Raw genomic sequence first — 22,442 nt, 5'->3', positions numbered from 1 at the left:
TTGGAAAGCGCAGAGCACTAAGTGTGAACTACTGGTCTAAAACAACGAAGCTGGACGATTGCTGAGAGCCCGACGCTTTGCCCTGTAGGTTCTTGGGAAGGAACAGGGATTATAATATTAAGAAACAGTGCAAATCGCTGAAAGCAGCCATTTCTTAGACCCTACCCATGGTTCCTATGAGATGCTAAACTCTCTCCACTGGATGAAAGGGAGGAGCAATGATAAGGATGCCCAAATGTCCCTTGTCTGTGTTCCAGAAATGCTGTGTTTGACTGTAGTGAAGGTCACAGTGGAGGCTGTAAGCTGTTAAGAGAGGAGAGCACATTTTTGCTGTGTATTGTACTGCCCATGACAGAGTGATCCCTGTCTAGAACCCTGAAGGAGGCTGTCTCTTTCCTGATAAAATGCCACGATAGTAAATTAACAGTGGAACAGCAGCTTGGGCTTGTTGAAGGACAGTTAAGATTGTGATGCACCTGAAATGGTCAGGACATTTCCTCTGAGAAACACACTACAAGAGTAACAGTCGTCTTAGAAGGTTATTTCTGAATGTAATAAAGGTTTCCTGAGATTTTAAAGGAAACAAAATCAATTGGAAGGTTAATTTTAATTTGCAGATCAAACGTACATTTTTATCGACCTGTTTGTGCGGCTAGAAAGTCACTCTCCTCCTTCATGATCTCAGTCTGTGTTCAGAACTTAGGCTACTTCTCAGAGAAGTTCTATGATTTTACTTCCTCACATTTGACCTCCATGGTCATTTCCATATAATGACACTTAATTTTAATTTTCTCCTGTAAGATAAGAAAACAAACCAAAGATGCCCTTTGGCAGGTACAGTTCCCCTCTGTAATTTAATTTATAGTGATTAATAATGAACAGTTCTTTCATCACCTTTTGGGAAGGACAGATGAATTCCTTCTGCCATGTATCAGCTTGTATTTAATCCTCCCAACGCTCCATAAGGTGCAGGGGCTTGCTGAATCCATGGGAAACTCGACTCATTGAGACTCGGAGCCAATGCAGCAATTGCCATGAGCAGAATCGTGACAGAACTTCATCTCTGATCCCTCTTTTCATTGCATTTTAAAATGTATATTTCCATTTGCAGGTTTTATAATTTCATAGCCGGATGTCCTTGTGGATAAACCTTTAAGAATTCAGTAGGAGTAAAATCAATTGGGTGTTGTAGAAATTCTGTGGGGTTTGCTTCAATTAAACTAAAATTCCACAGAGAAAGAGACTCTTTTAATAGTTTTTTTTTTCCCAACCATCCAGTAACTCCACAGTGGGAATAAAATTCCTTGCTAAGTGCATTGTGGTAGTCCACAGAATCTGTAAAGTTACAATTCTGAGCTGATGTAAACGGATTTCCACTGATGCCTGTGATGATTTATTTTAGCACAGCTTATCGCTGTACACAGATTCTCATATTCTTGTGCCATTTTCCCTCTAGACCTTTCCGAAAGACAAATTTAGACATAGACATCCCTTTAACGTGAAATGTGTTTCTGCTGCAAAGAGCCTGCACAAGATGTCCTAGAGCAGCTGATACCTGTGCAGGAGCGGCTCACGGTAACTCTGTGTATCCCCTGGCCAGCTCTGCGTGTGTGCAAATATGGGTGTAATTCTCAGTTTTGTGCATTTCCTCCCATTTTGCCATTTGGGGAATGTCGTCAAGGCCCTGAGAAGTGCTGTTGTAGCATAATTGAAGATATTTCTGTTGTTTTGCTGTCCCTCTACCACCGATGTGACTCGGCCGCAGCAACCTCGCTGGTCCTGCCGTAGTCACTGCGGTCGGGTGCTGGGCTGCGCTGGCCAACCCGTCCTTCATCACTTCCCTTCGTTAACGTTTGGCAAGGAAGCCTTGGCAGTGCTCGTTCTCTATAGCACCTTCTAATTTTAGCTGGCTCAGCCTGCTGCGTGCATTACTAGACCTGTGGAAGACAAAGTGCATCGACACGATCTAGAAATCCCATCACTTCCCGCAATCCCTTGGCAGGTAACGGCACCGCTGTACGACACCTGGACTGGGGACAAACCTGCAAGGATTTAAGAAGCACGTTCGACTCGCTTCTTTTAACCTGTGACCTGACTCCTGCCCCTGAGTTGTCTTTCTTCATTTAACTTAAAGGGGAAATTTATACGTAAACTGTAGCTTTAACTGGGGAATGAACCAGGTTTTGTAAAAAAACGCAAACATGCAGGTGTACATCTCAGTATTTTCTGGCTCTGTTCCCCACTTGTTCTCATCCCAACATTGTCCTTTAGCTTCAATAGCTCTTCTCCTTCCCTCCTGATCACTTCCCCTCATGTGTGTTTGTACAACAGATAATAGCCATTCCTTGCCTTTGTTTAGCAAGGCTAAATAAGCCAGTTTGCAACTACATTAATCATTTTTAAATTATTTCTTTGGACAAGTTTTTAGCTCATCATTACAAGAAAAGAAAATTGGGCCGTATTAGCAGTTGTTATAAGGGAGCTACACCCGGGAGCTCAGTTCTGGTCCTTAGGATATGCGCTAAATCATACGGAAGTTTTTAAAATTTGGTGCTCTATAGATGTTGAATATTGAACGACCGTGCTTTTCAACCCTTTAATCTCTTCATTTATTTTATTCTGTACTACTCAGGTTCTTGCAACATGATGATGGGAAGGAAAAGCTAAGTGTCGTCTGAAGATTCGTTCTTACTTTCTGAACCTAGTCACTATCGGATTCAAGTTATGGAATGTATTCCAAGTTCAAGAACTGCTGTTCTGAGTTAGGCCCATGTGCAGTAAGGATTGCCTTTTAAAAAATATTTTAAATAGCTATCTTTGAGCAGGTGAGAATAGCTTTAAAAATATGAGTGTGCTGATGACACCACCTCATTAAAGGTGCTTCTATTTCTTCTATACCAACACTGCTGTTCCACAGCGTTGATGCTAATGTGGAGAAACGACCTGCCCAAGGTCAGGGAGGCGAGTCAGTGCTGGAGATGGTTTCCCACGCCCCTGTTTGTCGTCTTTCCTCCTTAATTGCGTTGCTGTTGCCAGGGCAGGATCTTGAAATGGTGACTGGCCTAAGCACAGATCAGATCAGCTGCCCCAGGGCCTGACGCGTCTCCCAAACCCTTAGGCTGTGTTTGCTTCTTTCCCCTTTGGTAGCTCCAGGCACTCTTTTACCTGGCAAGCAAAGGCAAGAAACTATTCAGATCTACAATTGAGCAGGAAAGCTGGCATTAGAGAGAAAAAAAGGAACAGTGGCGCTGTCTAAATTTAGAAATCCGGTGTAGATGCTTTCTTCCATGTTCTGAGCAAAAATATGCTGAGGTTTCAAAACTTCTTCCAGCCCAGATCAGAGAGGGGCAGGATAACTCATTTGGTATTGCCTATTTTAATCATGAAATCAAAATAAAACCCTACAGGCTAACAAATTAATCATTTTGCTACTGTCATAATCAGCCACTTTTCCATTTGTTACTAATTGGATATTAACTGATGGGCATATTAATCACTTAAATGTTGCCTGATGCCCTACCAATACCCAGGAAAAGCTCTTTTACTCTTTCCTTATCGCCTCCTGTGAACTAATGTACATAAAAGGTCCTCGTAGTCACCTGTTTGAACAGAAGTTGCCTTTATAATGATTTACTGCAGTAAAATACTGAAGGTTTTAATTTCTCAGGGGTTGGGCACATTGCGTTTCACGAACTACTTGGGTATGTAAATATTTCCCTATATATTTTGTGATAGGAGAAGCTTGTAGTTGGCTTTGTGTGACGCAGGATTCACTGGTGACTTAGAGAAGGAGGTAAGTCGTTGTCGGTTGTTAATTGTCTGTTACAACCTTCAAGTGGAAGTGGACTTGTGGTATTTTGAGTTGTCCAAAAGGTGTCTTGTACCTTCCCCCAGAGCAACTGATGTGTAAGAGGAACTGGTCTAAACAGATTATTTTGGATGGTCATCTATACTCTGGCCGCGAATCTCCGCATTGCACTGGGGCAAGTGCGCTCTAAATAACGAGGAAATATTTATGCCATTTAATACATTTCTTCCCTTGAAGTACCAGCTTATGGAGTTCAGGGACTGAGAAATTTAAGTCTCCAATTGTGACTGAAGCATTGAACATGGAGTTTGCAACACTGGAGTAGTGAGGAATGGCCAGAGTGGCTGGAGAGGACAACCCTGGCTGAGCGCGTTGCTCTGATTCCAGATCGCACTAAAGCTCCAGGTTAGTGGCCGCAGGAGGGGGGGCTTGAACCCGGGCTGGATTTTCCAGCCGAGGTGTGGGAGAAGGCATGCGGAAAGCACAGCAGACATGCTGGGCATGCAAAGGGCCGGGAGTGGCTTCAACCTGATTTTTTTTTTTTTCTTTTTTTTTTCTCCCCCAATTTGCTAATGCTTCCCAACAGCTTTCCGCTCCGGTAGCGCCAAGAAGGGCGGGGTGGGACAAAGATGGAGGGCGGCGAAGCGTTTTCTGCCGCACCGGCTCCTGGGCAGCCTCCTCCCCTCCCCTGGGCGACAGACGGGTGACCGCAGCCCCCGCCGGGGCTCGTTTCGCAGCGCCCCGCAGGTGCTGGGCGGCGCCCGCCGCGTCCCCGCTCCCGGCCGCTGCAGCAGCTCCGCTAACCCGCCGCTTTGCAGCAGCCTGGCCCGGGGGGGAACGGGCGGCGGTTCGGGAACAACCGGGGGGGCAAAACCCGGGCGGGTGCGACGGGCCGGGGGCGGCGCCCCGTCCCTCCCGCCTCCGGGAGCGCGCACTGACGTCCCCATTGCGCCACTTTGCATATCAGTCCCTTCCCCTCTCCCCATTGGGCGGCGGCCGCGGCTCATTTGCATCCCCGCCAGGCGCTCAGCCAATGGCGCCCCGACTTGCGCGGCCCCCCGCCGGGGGGAGGGACGGGAGCAGCCCGGGGCGCATGCGCCGCTGTGTCCGGCCGCTGTTGCTGGCGGCGCTCGCCCCCCCTCCCCTGCGCGGCCGGGGTTGGGCTGGGCTGGGTTTAGGCTTAGGCTGGGCTGGGCTGCGCCGGGCTGGGCTGGGCTCCGGGCAGAGGGAAGAAAGGGAAACGCGCAGGGGTGGCTGCTTCTCCTTTTCCTGCCATTGCGGAGAGCAGGGCTCGCCTCCCCGCCGCGCCCTCCCCGGCGGACCCCCCCCTTGGCCGTCCCTCCTAGTGATCGCATTGATTTGGGCTTGGGGGATTTATTTATATTCTGGTTTATTATTTTTTTTTTCCGGTGGAGGGGAGGTCGGGGAGCAGTTGCTGCACGGGAGACAATAGCGATACAGCAGCCGCACCGCTTCTCTTTTTTTTTTTTTTTTTTTTTTTTAAATACATTATTATATAAATAAATTGGGGAGTGATTTCCCAAGATGTCTTATCAGGGGAAGAAAAATATTCCACGGATCACGGTGAGTGGAGTGCACGGGAATAAAAGCGGGGAAGGGGGCGGGGTGCGCGGGGATTAAGCCCTTTGTGTGCTGGGAGAGCGATGGCCGGGGGTTGTGGCAGGATAATAAGATCAGGGTCTAATGCGGCGCTTCCTGCGCTGCAGCGCGGCTGGACGCCCGGGGGGGGCTACGGGGGGGGTGCGCGGTGGTTTAAGCGGGGTCGGAGATCTGCGGGATGCTGCGCGGGTTCCAGCAGCATCGTTCGGGGAGCGGAGCCGCGGTGTCACCCCCCCAACCCCGGCAGAGCAGCGGGGACAGCGGTACCTCCGCCCGGGGGGGCTGGGGATGGAGCCCCCGCCGCCCTCCTGCCCCGGCCCGGCTCGGGGATCGGCCGGAGCCCCCTGCCCGGCGGGCTGGGGATGGAGCAGTGGTTCCTTTTCTTCCCCGAGAAGCTTCTCGCAACGCGCACGTTTCGGTCCCCGCTCCTCGATGCGATCCTGGGGGAAAAGGGAAGGAGCCGTTATATAAACCCCTCCCTTGATGTCGTTCTTGTGGGAGCCGATTTAGGGCAGGTATTGCAGATCCGAGGATTCTAACTTTTCGTTACGTAAGGCAAGATATTCGCATCTAACGGACTGTTCTAGCCATTTATTTAATTTTTTTTGACACAGTTTTTCATTATTGGCAGCGGCTCTTTCTCCCAGCCCCACGGACACACCCATCCTAGTCTTTCCTCAGCCTCGGAGGCAGAAAAGTGTGCTCTGCAATGGAGCTTTGAACTGTGCCATTTGTGCAGGAGCCGCTGGGCTGTACAGTTACGTTTTAAAAGATATTTAGGAAATGCAGGGGATGCACAAAATTGGTATGTGATAAATGGAGCATCCTCCGGTTTTTTGGCGGGGGGAACAGTTGCCCTCTAAGAGTCCAGTGGTAGAGAGTTTAAAAACATACCTACGATTTAATAACGATTCAGGTTACTGCTGAACCGCTGTCATGGGCTGAAAGTAGGATGACGCATTTTTCTTATGACTGAATGCTCTGATTTATATTGTCTGCATCCAATGCAATTCTCCTGTAAAGGAATAGAACAAATCAGTTCCTGGTCTTATTTGCTGTTGTATAAACCCAGAATTGATCTACTGAGACGAACGCTTGAAAAAAAAGATGATCAATGTCTAGCTGTCCTGTTTTGTCTGCATTAGTAGGGTAAATATATCCAGATTTAGTGGCAGGCCCCCGCACGGCTGCAAACTGTGTGTGCTTTTGTCTTCAAGGTGGTTGAAATCAGCAGAAGGATTCTCAAAGCGTTCAGAGCATCATTAAAATGGTCCAGGCTGCATTTTTGTTGGTCGCTATATGTATATTTTTTTTTCCTTCTTTCCTAATTGATGCCCAACGCGTTTGGACTTGGGCTGTCAGTGGCATCGATGGCCAAACTAGCGGATTTCAGTAGTCGCCGGCCTTTTTAATAGCACAAGGCGTCTGCACTAGAGGTGGCCATAAATACCGCAGTGTTTCTGGACACGGTAAACATGTAGGACAGTTTGCTGTAGAGCCCGGCATTGGAAGACAAGTGGGTTTTTCATGCCCCAGGTTAATTCATCCAGGCTTATTGGCATTCACAGCAGATCCTAAATTTAAATCTTGGGGTTTTCTTTCTTTGTTTTTTAAATTGGTGGCGTTGTTCGGGGAAACTCTCCATTGCAGCAGTAGGAGGAAGGAGAAGGAAAAAAGGAGGGGGAATGAGAGACACTTAACATCTCGTAGATCTTTAGCAGTTATATAAAAGATGGATATAATGGTATAAATCAGTGGCTGATGCAATTAATGTAGCTGGTTTGGTGTTGAAAGAGCCATGTCAGCTTGTGTCAGTTGAGAATCTTCAGTTTGACTATAAGCCCTTTGGGAAAATGCCTGATTCTGTTCTTCGGTTTGACCAGTGAAGCTCCAGCTGGAAATAAGGGCCCTGAGCATCACTGTTTCTGGCTTTTATGTCTTTACTGTAACTTCAAGGCACCACCAAGTTCAAGTCCTGTTTTCTACCCCTTCTTGAAGGTGGCTTTTGGTTTCGCCAGTCCTTGGCTGTGCTTTGTTCTCTTACAAAGACAATTTGGGGAGGGGGAAAGAGAATCGGGGTGAGTACAAGCGCAGACATAAGGGCCAAGGTGTATTTTAAACTGAACGCTGCATAACGTGCGTGTGCTTTGCTTTAAATATACGTATCTGTAATGTAGGGAATGAAGAAACCAGAGGAATGTAGTCACTTTTAACTTCCAATCTAGAGCACTGCAGTGTGTTTCACTCATTTATGGCTACTGCAAAAAAAAGATAAATTTGGCCTAAAAATCTCACAAAAACAAAATGTAACCTGGTCTGCGATAAAAACACGTGGCCTGATAGCTGCCTTGTTATAATTACTGTTCTGTTCCTGCCAAAGTGTCTTCTAATTTGAAGAAATTTTAATAACCGTTTTTAAATCCTTCTCTTAAACTTAATTTGCTAATACGTGCTAATTTCCATCTGATTATGCGGTAGTGCTCTGGAAAGGCGGTAGAAGTATCCACTGCATCAAAACATCGCTAAGTTGGACAAAATGAGTTTGTTTGTGTTGTGTAGCCCCTGGCAACAGACTTTTGCTCCATTTCCCTGACAGCAGTTGACTCACGCTTGGCCAAGTCGTGGCTCCAGTGCGTGGGCGCACGTAGGAAATTTTACATACGGCCAAGGCAGAAAAAAATAAAGTTGTGGCTATTACGCATCCATCAAAGTATTATTTAATGCTTTTGTTGTAGGTGATGGTGGCGGATGGCAGGTATGAGTGAAGCTGCCAAGTAGACAAGCCCGCTGGAACTCAACTTCTGATTTTTTTGGATCATTAGCGTGATGAAAGGACTTGCAGATGAAATAAAATACTTTATCTTTCCAGTTGAAAGTGCGGCGATTGACTTGTGTTTTGATGCGCGCTTTTGAATAATGCAGAGGTTGTTTCGGTCTCTTTTATCTCCGAAGTGACACTGCAGACTGTCAGCTTTCTGAATAATGATGTGGCGTTGTATCCTTCTTTCTTGCAGAGTGATCGTCTCTTGATCAAAGGTGGTAAAATAGTTAATGACGACCAGTCTTTCTATGCAGACATTTATATGGAAGATGGGTTGATAAAGTAAGTGAAACCTGATACCATGTTACGATTGGAAATGTGCAGAAAAGTACTGCAGATTAGCAAGGAATAACTTGATCAGTGAGCTGTATTCGATTGCAATGAAAAAATGAATATTTCTTGTATATCTTGGTGTTTGATGGAGGAGCTTTAAAAACAAGATGTTAAATTAGATAAACAAGTGGGCCAAAACCCCATTGTTATTAAAGCATTGGTCAAGGGAGGTACTTACATGTGCTTAATTTTAGCCATGTGAACAGCCCCATGCTGAGATGACACATATGTTTGAAGTTATCAGTGTTGTAACGTCTTACTGAGTCATGACTTAAGATACTTTGAATCCAGAGTTCAGCATTCTAATACAGTTAATTCTGGTCTAGGATGGGAGGCTGGACTTAAGTGACCTCTTGAGGTCTCTTGCAGCACTGTCTGCTATGATTCTGTGATGCAAGGACCAGTCTAAACCCACTTAAAGTTAATAATGATCCTGTCATTTAAGGATTGGGGTTCACCCCTCTTTCCAGCACTTTTTTGTGTTTTCGGTCCTGAAATGCGCATTTCTGGCATGTTAAATATATTAAAGATTTCTTCGGAAAATTACTCTTAGGAAAAAATGAACAAGCCAGAGATTACAAACAAGGAATCTTCCTGTTCTGGCTAAACATTCAGCACATGTGCTTTGTTAATCAAGGTTAAAAGTTAAAGGAGTCAGCCAAAGACAGCTAATTAATTGCAATGTGTCAGCCACTATTGCGCTTCTAAAAATATGCCTGTGAAGAGCTGGACTGGACAGACCTTGGAGGGTCTCACCAGGAATTTGGTAACCACGATCTGCTTAGGCTTCTATTTGTGCAGGGACTACATAAAATTTATGTATGAAAGGAAAGTAGACAATGTAGAGGCAAAAAACGCTGTTAGTGTTGCACTGCCGCTTGGCAGCCCCGGTCCAGTCCCAGTACCGCTGCTCACAAGGCTCTTACTGTTTGCTGCATCCACCATCTGATGATCGGCCGGTCCCTTCTCCATCTGTCTGCCACCGTGGCTCCTTCGTTTCCTTCCTCTTCAGCCTAATATCGCCCTGAAGCAATTGCACACTTTGTTCTCGATTGCGCTACTGCTTCGAGGGGAAGCATAAAATATTACCAGCTGTGTGCGCTGATCCTATACGTTGCTTTCTATGGAAAAAGAACACGCTAGCCAGGTTAAATGGCACAAGGGCGTGTGTTTACAGGCTGTTTGCCTTGTCTGTTACTTGTGTCTGACTTGCTGTTTGAAACCCCTTTACCCAGGCAAATAGGAGAGAATCTGATTGTGCCAGGGGGAGTGAAAACTATTGAAGCCCACGGCAGGATGGTGATTCCGGGAGGGATTGACGTTCACACCCGCTTCCAGATGCCGGAGCAGGGGATGACATCTGCAGACGACTTCTTCCAAGGGACCAAGGCTGCGCTGGCTGGGGGCACCACCATGATCAGTAAGCTGCCTGGTTTTTCTCTTCCAAGAAAGTTTTGCTTTTCTCTTTCTCAGATAAGTACAGAAACTGTGGGCTGTGTAAGTCACACCACTGGTATTTTGGACCAGGTACCAGCAGTGGGGGATTTCTGATGTCTGCCTGGGTTGCTGAGAAAAGCTTGTGCAGGGGTGGGAACAGGCACCCAGAAGCTTGGTGCCAGTGTACTACGTGTCTTTGAAAACTGGGCCACTTAAACTGAAGGATTTGCGCATGCCCACTTACGTGCGCAGCTTTAGCACCAGGGTTTTTATTAGCGTTGTTCGTTTTGTACTCACATCCTCTTTTGGAGGAAGAGAGAAATCGGGAAATGAAAATATCTCAAAATAAAAAGGCAGACGGACTGACTGTTGTGCTGACACCAGGATTAGACACTCATGGTGTTCCCCTCAGGCTCTGAAAAGCCTCATGAATGACTTCCAGCTATCTGTGTCTGCTTATGTTGGCTACAGATGCTGGGCTTGTCAGAGCCAGGACCTTAAAAATCTGTGATTCCTCGTTGTTAACCTGGTTTGAGCTAGAGAGAAAAAATAAAAACCTCAGTTGCGGTGCAGCTGATCACGTGTAAACTAGTCCTGGAGTCTGTTGCCGCATGTGGGAATCAAGGAGAAAGGTGTCAGGTGATACAGTCTCTGAGCATCTTACATTCTTTCATGTACTGCGAGGTGCTGCCATTTCACAGGAGGGGACATAAGTACAGAGAAATAAAGAGCGTGGTTCAGAACAGGTACTGGTGTCTATTGTCCCATCCATGGATATAAAGAGATCTTAGGCACAGCCAGGAATCAACCTCAGTTCGAAGCTGCTGCTTCCAGACTGGAACATCCTCGTCTCTTAGAGGCTGGTTCTGAGCTGGCTTTGATCCCTGGCCTGGTGGACTCATTGACATGGAGGTTGGGACTAGGAGCCAGCGTTTCTGAAACAAATCTTTTTCTGGGTCTGGACCTTGCCAAGACGTTGGGTCTGGCCTATGAACTTGGTCTAATGCTTCAAATAAATAACCTGGGAAATTATTTTTCATCATGTTATCACTTTACAGTATGAAGATAACCTCACACGTGTAGAGAATGTAAAGTAACTGTGGATGGTCTCATTGTGTGTACTAATATCCAGTTTTTCTTCCAGTCTTTGCTTCAATTTAAATTAGTTACACTGAAACAGTATTTTCTTTTCAGCTTCCGTTCATTGACTTTGTTTCATTGGTTGTTCCTTTGTTACTAGTACACCTAGTTCACACTTGAATTACCAGTTTGTTCTTGCTTGTTGAATTAGATGAAAATAACGTTCTTTGTCATCTGCACTGAGCTTTTAGCAGCTTTATTTCCCCCAATGACACTTTTCAAAACATTTTAAGTGGAGATTGCTAAGGCAACATTTTCTAAGGTGGCTCTTTACCATAGTTGCCGAATTCTACCTATGCAGAGCCTTATACTTAGAAGCGCTTCGACCTCTCTGTATGTTTGTAGATGTATATGGCCTTTATGACTCTAGTACCTGAATATCTCACTAATGGTGTTCATAACACACCTTTGAGTTAGGAAAACTGGAGAGTCCCCCATTTTATAACATCTCATTTTACAGATGTGAAAAAATGGCACAATGTGGGCAAACCATGTAGAGGAGGCCAATGGCTGAACTTGACGTTACTGCCTTCCCGAGTGTCTCATGTTAGGATAAAAATACACTATCATCTTTGAACAAAAACCGTCTTCCTAATGCGCAGCAGCAAGGACAGTAAGTAAACTGCTTAGGATGATGGAGAGACGTTTCTGATGGGCGGCTATCAGCAACTGAACGGTGGAAAGCAGGATAAATAATCCAACTAGACTTCAAAGCTTTGGAGACTCTGCTCTGTGTCAGCTCAGCTGTTCTCTTAGCAAAATTATACTGTTTGCGAAGATGTTTTTCCACAAGGAAGCGTGCAAAACTGCCCTCAGGAACATATGCTTGGTGGGTGGCCTTTGGTTTTTCCCTAAGCAGGTGGGAGTCGTGGTTGATTGCAGCATTTTTTTCTTTTATGATAAATAGGACAACGTTTGGTGAACTAGATTAATAATATCACAAACAAATTGCAGCCTGAAAATGACACAGTCATGTTTGTAGCCATATTTTTTGAATACTGTGCCTGGGACTTTTTGAAAAATGTGCCTAGCTATGTGCCTCCATTCTTCAGGCTTCTTTGGAAAAGCTAGCCTCATGGATGGGAGTTTGTGGAAAAAAACATGTTTCTTCATCTGTGCTTTAAGCTTTGCATTATATATTTACAAATACCTTCATCTGGTTTTTTTTCTTTTATACATAGCCCTCATTTGGGGCAAGAAATGGTTTAGTTTGCTTCGTACTTCAATTTGTTCGTATTTTCATGCAGGATGGCACTTTAAGGCTGTTCACTTTACAATCATTGTAGGGAAATATTTGGTTTATGTACATTCTTCAGTGAAATTAAAACAAAAATCTTGCATAGGTTTCTATTGATTGTTGGTTTTATAAAAACAGTAGATGAAATCCTGGCTTTGGCAAAGGAACGGAGGGTTTTGCCTTTGACCTCAGCAGTGCCAGGAATTCACCCTGTATGTCTGGTTTGGTTTCAGCGAACTTCATTTTCAGCTCAGCTCAAATTCAATGTTGTTCCTTTAATTCTCATGGCAAACCCATCCAAGGGAAGCACACAGGAGTTCAAGAATGTAACCTATTGTTTCCAAGCCCTGTTCTCATTTATTTCCGTTCCTCTTTAAAGTTAAATTCGTGACTGCAGCATCAGGGAGAGGAGAATCCGGCTCTCAACTGGTACCAAATGCAGCAGCCTCTTTTCTGTGCGGGCACAATGATTTATCCTGGTGGGAAGCAGATGTGGCTCCAGTCCAGTGCTTCCCAGTTTATCCCCTGGCCAGCTGGAATGAGGGAGAGCGGTGATGATCTGAATTAGCCCCTTTCTGCTTTGCATCACCCACACGGCTCTCCAGCCCTTGCTTTCCCAAGCTTTCCTCTGGGTTCCTACACCCAGGAGTTAGGGCTGATTTCTTTTTCTAGCTATTTGTTCCTCAGAGGCCATCGGGACAGGAATTCCAGCTATGATCCTTCTGTCTCTACCTTCTCCAGTGCCAAAGGCAAGACTCCAGCTGACTCTGCGAACGTATGACAAAAATGTGGTTGGTTTTGCAGCGCAGAACTGAGAGGTGAAATGAGGGGTTGTGATGTGATCGTTTTTCTGAAATGATCCTTTCTCTGTCCCTACCTCAAAACAATATTAGTGTGGGTATGTCAGCCAAGGGCAGACAGCGCTGCACATGTTTGATGATAACATCGCTCTGGAAAAAACTTGGATTATCGCCCTTTGAAAATGTCAGAATGCAGTGTTTGGGCATTAAGTTGAAGGGAGGATTCTGGGATGATCCGCAGAAGACTTTGGAGGAGAGAGGAGTATTAGGTCGGCTCCAGCTCGTTCAGTTTAGCTTCCTTAAAATCCCCTGTACCCCACGGAAAGAAAACAGTCCTTCCGGAGTTTCGGAAAAGGACTTGGTGTGAAGTTGCCCTTTACGAGGGGCGTTTTCTCACCTATGGAGCCACAGTTTTGTTGAGCTACAGATGGCATTTTTGCACCCCTGTTGCCCAGCTTGAGGCAGTCTGATGCCCTCGAACAGTCCCTGGAGCTATTAGAGAGGGAAGACATCGCTGCTAAGAACAGGGTGGTCTCTCCAAGTCTGGCGATGTTTTGGTCTCTTATTAACTGTGATGGGTGAAATCCCCATCAAAATCAATGGTAAAACTCCTCCTGATTTCAGTAGAGGCAGGATAACCTTTCTCTGCTCCTAACCCTTCAGAAAAGACAAAGCTAAGCTGTGTATATTAATATTTACTGGCTCTCTGATCCTCTAGCCTGTTTTAACGTCTATCCGGACCAGCTCCCACACACATTTAACCCCCCCTCCCAAAGACTCTGCTTCTTCCTGGGTATCTGCTGTCCTGGAGTGAGATGGCTTGTGGATATTGACTGTGTTGACTCAGTTAACCACGGTTATAATCATAGAGAGAAATTACAGTGAGAGAAATTATAGCTCTTTGGTGACTTGGAAGCTAGCTGCCTTTTGAACTTGACTAGCAGTTATCCTAATAACATGGAGAGTGTACGCTGGGGATCTTGGGAGGTTCAGAAAATAAAAGGGAGCTTCCCATGGGCTGCAGTCTGCTTCCTAATGCTTTCCCTGCCATTAAAGAGCTTGTGTGCAGGCTGGCAGGGCTTTTTGGGAGTGCGTTAGCTGCTCAGCTACACCGAAATTTGTAATGCGTTGACACCGGGTCTCCCAGATCATCCTGGAGATCACCACCGTGCTAGAAGGAAATGTTTCCAGTCTAGCATGCTTCCTTCTCAGTTTTTGAAGCAAGCGTGTCTTGAGAAAATGGAGCTGCCCCAAAGGTGACCAGAGTCAAAACCACAACAGCGTGAGCTTAGAGTGAGGTTTAGAAAAGGCCAGGCAGTGTTGTGGGGCATGGGGTGATATTTAGACCCAGCAGCGAAGACAACATCACATTCTACCCTCCTGGGTGCTGCTATTTTGTATTCCAAGGTTTAGCCCTCTAGGTTAGCAAGAGTCTACATGGTGAGCAAAGGAGGAGGCTGGAAAGGGAGCCAAGGAAGGAGGTGACAGCACTGGTCACGCAGTAACTCGTGGCGGAGCTAGAAGGATAAACCCAAGCGTAGTGAGTCCGAGGGCAGTGAGCACAGAGCTGCAGTGTCTCACCAAGTCTCCGTGGCTGTGTGTACACAGCTCTGCATTGTTCCGCAGACACCAGCCTGGATTTGGTTTCTTTCTGCACCCAGTCGCAGAGATGAAAGAAGAGCTGTGCAGCTGGGCACCGGCACTTCAGAGAGCCTGCGCTGGGCTCTAGGGCTTGTTTCGCTTTCTGGCAGCTGGCGGTGATGCTTCTGCAGCAAAGAAATGTTTAATTCTCTAGAAATGTAATAAAAATGTCCGCCTGCTTGTATAAAAGATTATGGGTGATTTATATGGGCAGAGGCTTCCTTGAACTGTGTTCTGAAGATAATGACATTACCACACAGGAGTGCCGAGTCCCTCCGGCCCCTTCTCTCCTCTCCCCAGCTCCCCTCGGTGCCTTTTATACCCCATCTCTCTTCAGCCTCTGCACCGATTCACGCTAAATCTTGTTCGCTTCACTGACTCCCAGCTTCCTGCTGATGTGTTTGTTGCTTTCATTCAGAGCGGGCTTAAAATCCTTAATGAGAAAGTCGGTCCGTAAACAGCGATGGGCACTCCCCCGTTGCGAGCGACTCTTCTCAAGCTTTTAAACCCCTCTAAGTCCATTAGGAATCTCTCCCTGCGGTGGTGTCTGCAGCTACCGCGGGGACGGCAGCCTCGCTGCGCTTCCAGCCGTCCTCACGATGCCGACGTTCTGCTGGACGGGATCCCCGCTATTGTTCTGATGGCGTTTCCAAAGGGGTCTCCTTGGAAGCGAACGCAGCGGATCTGCCAAGCCCTCCGTGTCTCTTGCCAGTTAGCACAGAAGGAAACAGCTGTTCAGTCCTCAGCACACGTTGTGTTTTATTGTGTGTGTTTTATTTTATTTTTTTTTTTCCCCTTTGGGCTGTGACTATTGTTTCTCATCCCTTTGCTGCTGAGGCAAGAGGCTCCTGTGAGGAGCAAATGAGGGGTTGTGTAGCTTTGCCTGAGGTTATGCAGGAGGCCGGTGGTGTGATAGTGTCTTTAACCCTGGCTGTCAGATATTCAGGCTAATGACTGCCTACCAGATGGACCATTTTTCCTCCTTAGTGCCGAAAGGTGGAATCCGCAGTGTCTGGTTTTGGGCTGGAGCCTTGTGAAACTGCTGCAGTCCACTGCGGCTTGTTTGTAAGTCAGTAGATTATTTTTTTTCTTCCCTATTTTCCCATCTTCTGCCTTCCCCAGAGCTGCTCTGGATCCCGGCCCTCGCTCTTCTGCCTCCTTGGCAGCACTGATTAAATAAAGAGCAGGTGAGCGGGGCCCTTGCTCCGTTTCTGTTTTGCCCAGCTCTGCTCTGGACCCGTTCCACCCCATCACTGCGAGGAAGGAGCGGATGGAGCCTGGAGACTCTGATTTAGTTGTGAACAAATGGATGTTGAAACGGCAACGCCACCGACAGAGCAGCCGTCTTCCTGCAGATGTGGCTGACCTAGATTTTTCCATGCATCCAAAAAGAGGGATTTGGCACCCGCTCAGGAGAAATAAGCAATGTTGTCAGTTTAGGCAATAGCACTTAATCCCTCTTGTTCCATGTAATGGTTGGGATCAGTAGTGCTGCTTTCCCGCTGAATGGAGGAGAGTTCATGTTCTTTTGTTTGAAGAGCGGCTTTTAAATGCTTTTCTTACTTTCATGTGCCCCAATCCCCTGCCTTATGGATGACACACAGAAGTAAAGAGCTAACAAATATCACCAATATGTTGTGTCTTACACAGCCCCTTGCATCAATGGAAAATGCATGGGATGCTTTGAAGTGTGCAGATATAAAAGTTGGTTCCTCCAGCTAAAGCCTGTCTGCTGTAGATTGGAAAGCACTCTTAACAAATAAAACACAATTATCAAGCTCTGTTAATGTAATATCGCTTGCTGCCTGTGATAGGTTTTCAGGGCATGTGTGTTAAGTCTTGCTAGATAACCTGTCTTAATCACCTTCAAGTTGAGACAAGGTCTTAAAAGAACCAGCAGGAAATGATGCCTCCAGCTCTTTTCTTGGCTTATTTTTCTGGGCATGGATTTTTGTCTTCCTACCAGTGTTCAGTCGCTTGGCTTCTTTTACCTTCCCATGAGCTTGACACAGCAAAAGCATCCTTGTCAGACAGGAACCCTTAACTTTCCACGTTGGGAATTAGCGTTGCGTGTCAGGGGAAGGAAGCAAGTGGTGCCTGAAAGAAGTGACGGCTAAAACTAAACGCAGTATTTCCCGCTCTGGATTCCGGTGAGTGCCGTCTGTTGGCGTCTTGGGTCAGTGGAGGCTTTTTCATCTTTCCCTCAGCCACTATGCCTTCAGCTCCTAGATCCCATCTGTTCCTTAGAAACAGGATTTTTTTTTTTTAATCTTTCTGGTGAGAGGGAGAAGTGTTTAAGGAATACCAATTAGCCCCTCCTGTCTAGCATACTTTAATCATGCTTATAAATTGCCAGTTGTTACCAGCTTGGGGCTGTGCCTGTGTCTTTGCACAACCCCAACTCCCATTGAAGGGAACGCGGCGATGGGCACTTCAGAGTTACGGCTTCTCCTAAAACTCTTTTCTTCCCTTGATACACGGCAGTTAGTGTCAGGACTACCTCTGTCGCAATAGATATGTCATTTAATTTCTCCATGCTAGTTGCTAGCTGTCCATAATGGGGGGTGACTTTGTTGCTGAGGGGTTGTGAGCTTTAATTTGAATTAGTTAAGTTCACCTAGACCCTCATAAGTGGAACATGGGGTGCCACGGATGCTCGTCCCTACAGCTCACAATGCTCTGGTTACTGCCAGGACAGGAATAAAAGGAAAAACCCTGCATGATGGAGGAAGAGGTGAGCCCTCTGTGCGTAAAGTGATTTTGGCTTCCTGGATCCTGAAGGCGATTTTAAGTAACAGGAGGAACTGTTAGACTTTAGCATGCAAATGTTAACTGGGAGATCTCTCGGTGAATTTTCAAAGCCCATCAAAAAGGGCCACGCTTTTGGAAGTTTCCCTTCCTGACCGCTTGCAGGGCAGATTTTTTCCAGATTGCTTTGTTCCTGGAAGCAGTTACATATGTGCAGTGTGTGTATTTTTGGAATCTGGGGGACTCTGTGTTGTTTTACATATGAATGAAATTCCCTGGCGCAGCCTGCAGGCAACGTGAGCGGGTACAGGAGTTCCTTGAGAACCGTCCTGTATTATTACACAGCGCTGCTTTTGTGCAGAGGAGAAGGAGGAAAGTTCCCAAAGCGTTGCACAGCAAGAGATAATGTAACCCAATATTGCATCAAAAATCTCATTCCAGAAATACCTGTCAGTTAACGATACCTCCCCAACAGACTTTTCTTTATTTCGGATAAGATTTGTGTCAGTGTTTGAAGAGTTCAGCAACTGATGGGGTACAAAGGACTTTTCAGACTGATGTGCAGAGACTCGTTATCCACTGGGAACTGAAAAAGTTTTGTAAAATCTTTGTAAAAGGCGGTGTCTTGTATGTACGAGTTTTCCTAAGCAATTCCTGGGTTGGAAGAGCCCCAGGCTTAGTGTCCATCTTTGGGTTGGCCAGATCAAGTGATGCCTAGGAGCGCATCCTTTTCTCCCTCAAACGTGGTGCTTTGTGGGGTCTCATGGGCCTGAGGAGATACCAGAGCGCTCGGGAGGCTGGACCAGAGCTATTTCAGACCTGGAGGAAGGAAATTCAGCACCGTGGGGTTTGTGCCACAGAATTCTTTTTTAAACTAATCCAGTTAGGACCTGCTACAGGTTATTATTGCAGCAATTTCAATAGCTATTTTTGCAGGCAATATTAGCCTTACAAAGTTGATGGAAAACTAGCAGAAGGATCAGTGTAGTCAGAAAATGGACATGTGCTGCTTGATCTCTGTCCTGCAATAGGTTTGTTAGAAAATCGGTTTTGCTGCACCTTCGCATCAGATCCCACCACAGTTTTCTCTGTGGACACGTGCACATTTGGGTCAGATTTAGTCCTTGCTTCCTTGTCTGTAGTTCTGTCTGACAGTCGTCAAAGCCAGTGGTTTAACTGAGAGCAGAATGGGGACTCTTAGTCTTAGCAGAGTGGAAGTGGGATGACGGTGATTGATGGAAACGTCTTCCTCAAAGCCTCTGGTCCTTGTCCAGCGAGGAGAGATGGTTGTATGGCAAATACACAGATGAAAAATTCATCTTTCGGGTCCTGAAAACATAAAGCCCTCCCAGAACCATCACAAATTTCCATCGTAAAAGTTCCCGTTCTGCAGTTCTGTTCTTCTTCATCTCCAGCTCCCCCCTGAGATGACCATGGGCAACGAAGTGAGGCTGAGAAGCCAAAGTCTGGTCTTGGCGACAATGATGCAAATCTAGAATTGTTCCAGCTTCCCGGCTAGTGGAAAAAGCCTGACAGGCAGGGGACATCTCCACTGACCCGAGAGGGACACAACCGGCTTACGGTGCTTCATCTTTTGTCCTCTTGATTCTGATCAAACTTTTGCCCCTTGGACTTGTTGTTGTAGTTGTGTTTTGCTTTGACTTGAAATCCATGGCTACGAGTTGAGATTTTTCCCAGCCCTATTCCCTCAAGGTTTACAGGTCAATTTATATGGAAGTCTTTGAAGTCCTGTGTACTTTCCTCACGGGCTTCAAGTGTGGAGTATGCCTAAAAGGAAGAATAAATCTTGGAATCGCTCAAATATCTCTTTTGAACTTGGCTCCTACCTCCTCTATCATGGTGACCTGAGACACAAGCGCAGCTTGGATGTACAATAAACCTGTTCTGTAAAGAAATTGAGCCTCTTTTGATCTGATCTAAACATGTAGCCATTCCAGCTGTTGAAGGGGGTTATTAATTAATTTGGACATACAGATCGCTATTCTTTACATTTGTGTCCAGCTGGCATGAAATTATTAATCATATTTTGGATGTAATCGGCTCAAAAGACAAGTGAAATATCTGTATGACATCAGTGGGGAAATAACAGAACATTGCAGGCTGCAAATGTAATCAGTGGAGCATGGATGTGGCTAATTCTTCTGAGCCTGGTCCAACTTCTGATTCTCTGCACAGAGTCCAATAAGCTGGGTCTAAACAACATGCGGTGTCGTTCAGCCTTTTCTTCCGCTGGTTTGGCAGCCACAGGCAAGCAAACAGTCCTTGCGTAGTTGTATTAGCTCTGTAAATACTATTCTGTGCAAAATGTTGTTACTCGTCAGAATAATCTCTTTATTTCGGTATCTTGGAGGAGAAACACAAACAATGATAAAACAATGTGGGAATGAATTCCCACAAATACGCAAAGCTAAAATTTGATGGCTGGATCCAGACTGTTAAGAAAATTCTTCATTTGACTTTTCGTTACCTTCAAGTATCTGACATACCTAAGCTGATATATATGAAACGGTGACCTTAAAAGCCATCTTGTCATTATCCTTTCTTGTCCTAGATCAAAAACATGACCTGGAGTGTGGTTTAGAGGAAGAACTGGGTATGAAATCGGAACATGGGAGGTGTGAGCCTCTTTTAGGTGACTTGATTTGGGATTATTGAGGTCAGAAGAATTGCCGAGGTCCCTTTCTTGCCTAAATTGCTGCAGAGCCAGTGAGCTGGCAGTTGTGATTCAATATTCAAGGAGAAATCTTGTTGCTGGAAGGCCTGACTTTTGCAAAACTTTGTTACTGGGCAAGGCAGCTTTTGGTAGTTTAATTTCTTGACACGTAAAAGGGTCATAATGAGATATAACCAATAGTAAAAGGGATTGTGGTATTTTACTAGCTGAGAGTTTGAAGGTTCTGGATGAAATAAGGGCTGTGACTATGGGATAATCTGCTGTGAAACTTCTTGGGTGAGTCAAGGGCCTGACTTTCAGTTCACGTATATCGATTTTATTCCACTCACTTTCCCAGCATTACTCCCAGTTCAGACCAGTGCCCGGAGAATCCTGCTGCAGCCATAGACCAGCAGCAACTCCAGCCTTCTAAGGAGGGAGCTGTGCAATTACCAGGGCTGAATTTAATTACAACCTTTCAATAAAATGGCTTGTGACAGAATGTACAACTCAATAAATTCACCAGATTTCATCACGTGCAGTTGCTGTGAAGATTAAGTAGTGTTAAAAAGGCAGATGTGTTTATAGTGATCGAGCTGCTATTTAAAGTTTGGGGTAGGAGAGATCTGCCTGCTAGCAGTTAAGCCAAAACGTTAAGGATTTTCACCTTATAAACTCAAACAATAGGCACATTTAATGCTCGTAGGAGCAGGAAATAATGTCTAAAACTGCAGTTTGTAATAGCAACTGGAACCCTTCATCCATGGTTTTATTACATACACAATTTTGGTAACATCTGACCCCAATTCACGTTTGTATTGTCCATACCAAATAGTTTTTCTCTTTCCTGCTAGTGGTGTTCATCAGCTGAAGACCAAGAAAAAATTCGTGCTTTAGGCAATACGTAATTAAACCTATACAGAGGAAAGCTGGAACCAAGGGCTATTTCTAGAAAAGCCAGGAAGGGGTTGTTAGCAAGGCAGAGCCTGCTCAAAGGAGGCAGGATGCAAAAAAGAAAAAAATGGAACATGCCACAATACCGGGAAGCTATAAAACCCATTAATCCCCACCCACGAGGACATCCATCCAAAAAGCCAAGTTTTGTTTTCAAGGCAAGGCCGAGAGCTGAATTCAGCTCTCCCACTGCAGCAATAATTTCTCTTGAGCTTAGTGAGAGGTCAAAAATATGAAGGCATGGCTCTTCAAGTGCATTTTTTTGAGAACTTCGAAGTGCCAGGGAGAGATTAGATGGGATTTTTTATGGTTTCAGTCTCAAAGTTAAATTCCCCAGCCTCCTGCGTGTGTTCCCTCGTGCCCATGCAGAATAACTTGCTCCCTTCTCAAACCGGGCACTTGTTCAGAGCCTGAGCGAGAGCTGCAGATATCACCCGGCTGCAGAAAAGCTCCTGAGGACCAGAAGGGCACGGCGTGGCTGGGTTTTAAGAGGGAGCCAAGATGTGATACAAGGCTTTACCAAGCCGCTGTTTAGAGCTGAGATTGGCACCATTTCGAGTGGACTGTGCAGCCAGCAGGTCCGTGTGCATTTGAAATATGGGAGAAGATAGAGCGGCTGAACGGAGAACCAAGAGATGCTCAAAGCCAACCCTTAATATATGCACTGATCAGCAACGTGATAGGTAAATGCTGGTGCTTTATAAGCTGGTGCTGTCACTTCTCCTGCCCTGCTTAGATATTTTTCATGCTTGTGTTAAAACAATACTACTTTATCTTCCTCCATACTTGGAAAGTTGCCTTAAAATCAATTCCTCTAAGTTTTTGCCTTCCCCTTTCGTTTAACGCTGATGCACTGATGGGTGGTATCTCTCCCCCGCAGCATTCAACCATCTCAGCTAACAGGACACGTAACATTTCAGGGTGGCCGAGGGCCAGCTCTGTTATATTAAAGCCGCACAGATAAGCTCACAGTGGTTAGTGTTGTTGTCTCACTCCGGCTTATTGTCTGCCTTTAATCTTGAGCCGATTAATCTGTCCAAGGAGGAGCGAAGGATCACAAACGAGACAGGCAGAAAACCAGCCCTGGCCGGTGGGTAGGAGGGAGCCGAAATACTCGGAAGAAAGAGCAGATGCACCTTGTAAGCGACGTAAAACTGCGTGTAATGACGGGAGAGCAGAAGCAGGCACGTCGGAGGGGTAAGCGAGAGTCTTAGTGGTGGTGGCTGGAA

General features: G+C 45.9%; 1 protein-coding gene across 2 annotated transcripts in view; it reads left to right on the top strand.

Moving 5' to 3' along the window:
• The window catches only part of DPYSL2 (dihydropyrimidinase like 2), a 48,009-nt gene that overhangs the window by 4,225 nt on the left and 21,342 nt on the right, over positions 1 to 22,442 (top strand). Inside the window, exons 1-3 of one of the 2 annotated variants that reach the window (XM_065651507.1) lie at positions 5,034 to 5,392; positions 8,443 to 8,531; positions 9,818 to 10,002. In XM_065651507.1, coding sequence (XP_065507579.1) covers positions 5,354 to 5,392; positions 8,443 to 8,531; positions 9,818 to 10,002 — 313 coding nt within the window. In that variant the 5' untranslated portion in view covers positions 5,034 to 5,353. Of the gene's footprint in view, positions 1 to 5,033; positions 5,393 to 8,442; positions 8,532 to 9,817; positions 10,003 to 22,442 lie in introns of those variants that run through there. The other variant, XM_065651508.1, reaches the window with a different exon arrangement.

Source organism: Caloenas nicobarica, chromosome 25 (genome assembly GCF_036013445.1).
Source record: "Caloenas nicobarica isolate bCalNic1 chromosome 25, bCalNic1.hap1, whole genome shotgun sequence".
Classification (NCBI taxonomy): Eukaryota; Metazoa; Chordata; class Aves; order Columbiformes; family Columbidae; genus Caloenas; species Caloenas nicobarica.
The sequence above is the reverse complement of the archived record's forward strand: the minus strand, read 5'-3'. Positions and strand labels throughout refer to the sequence as shown.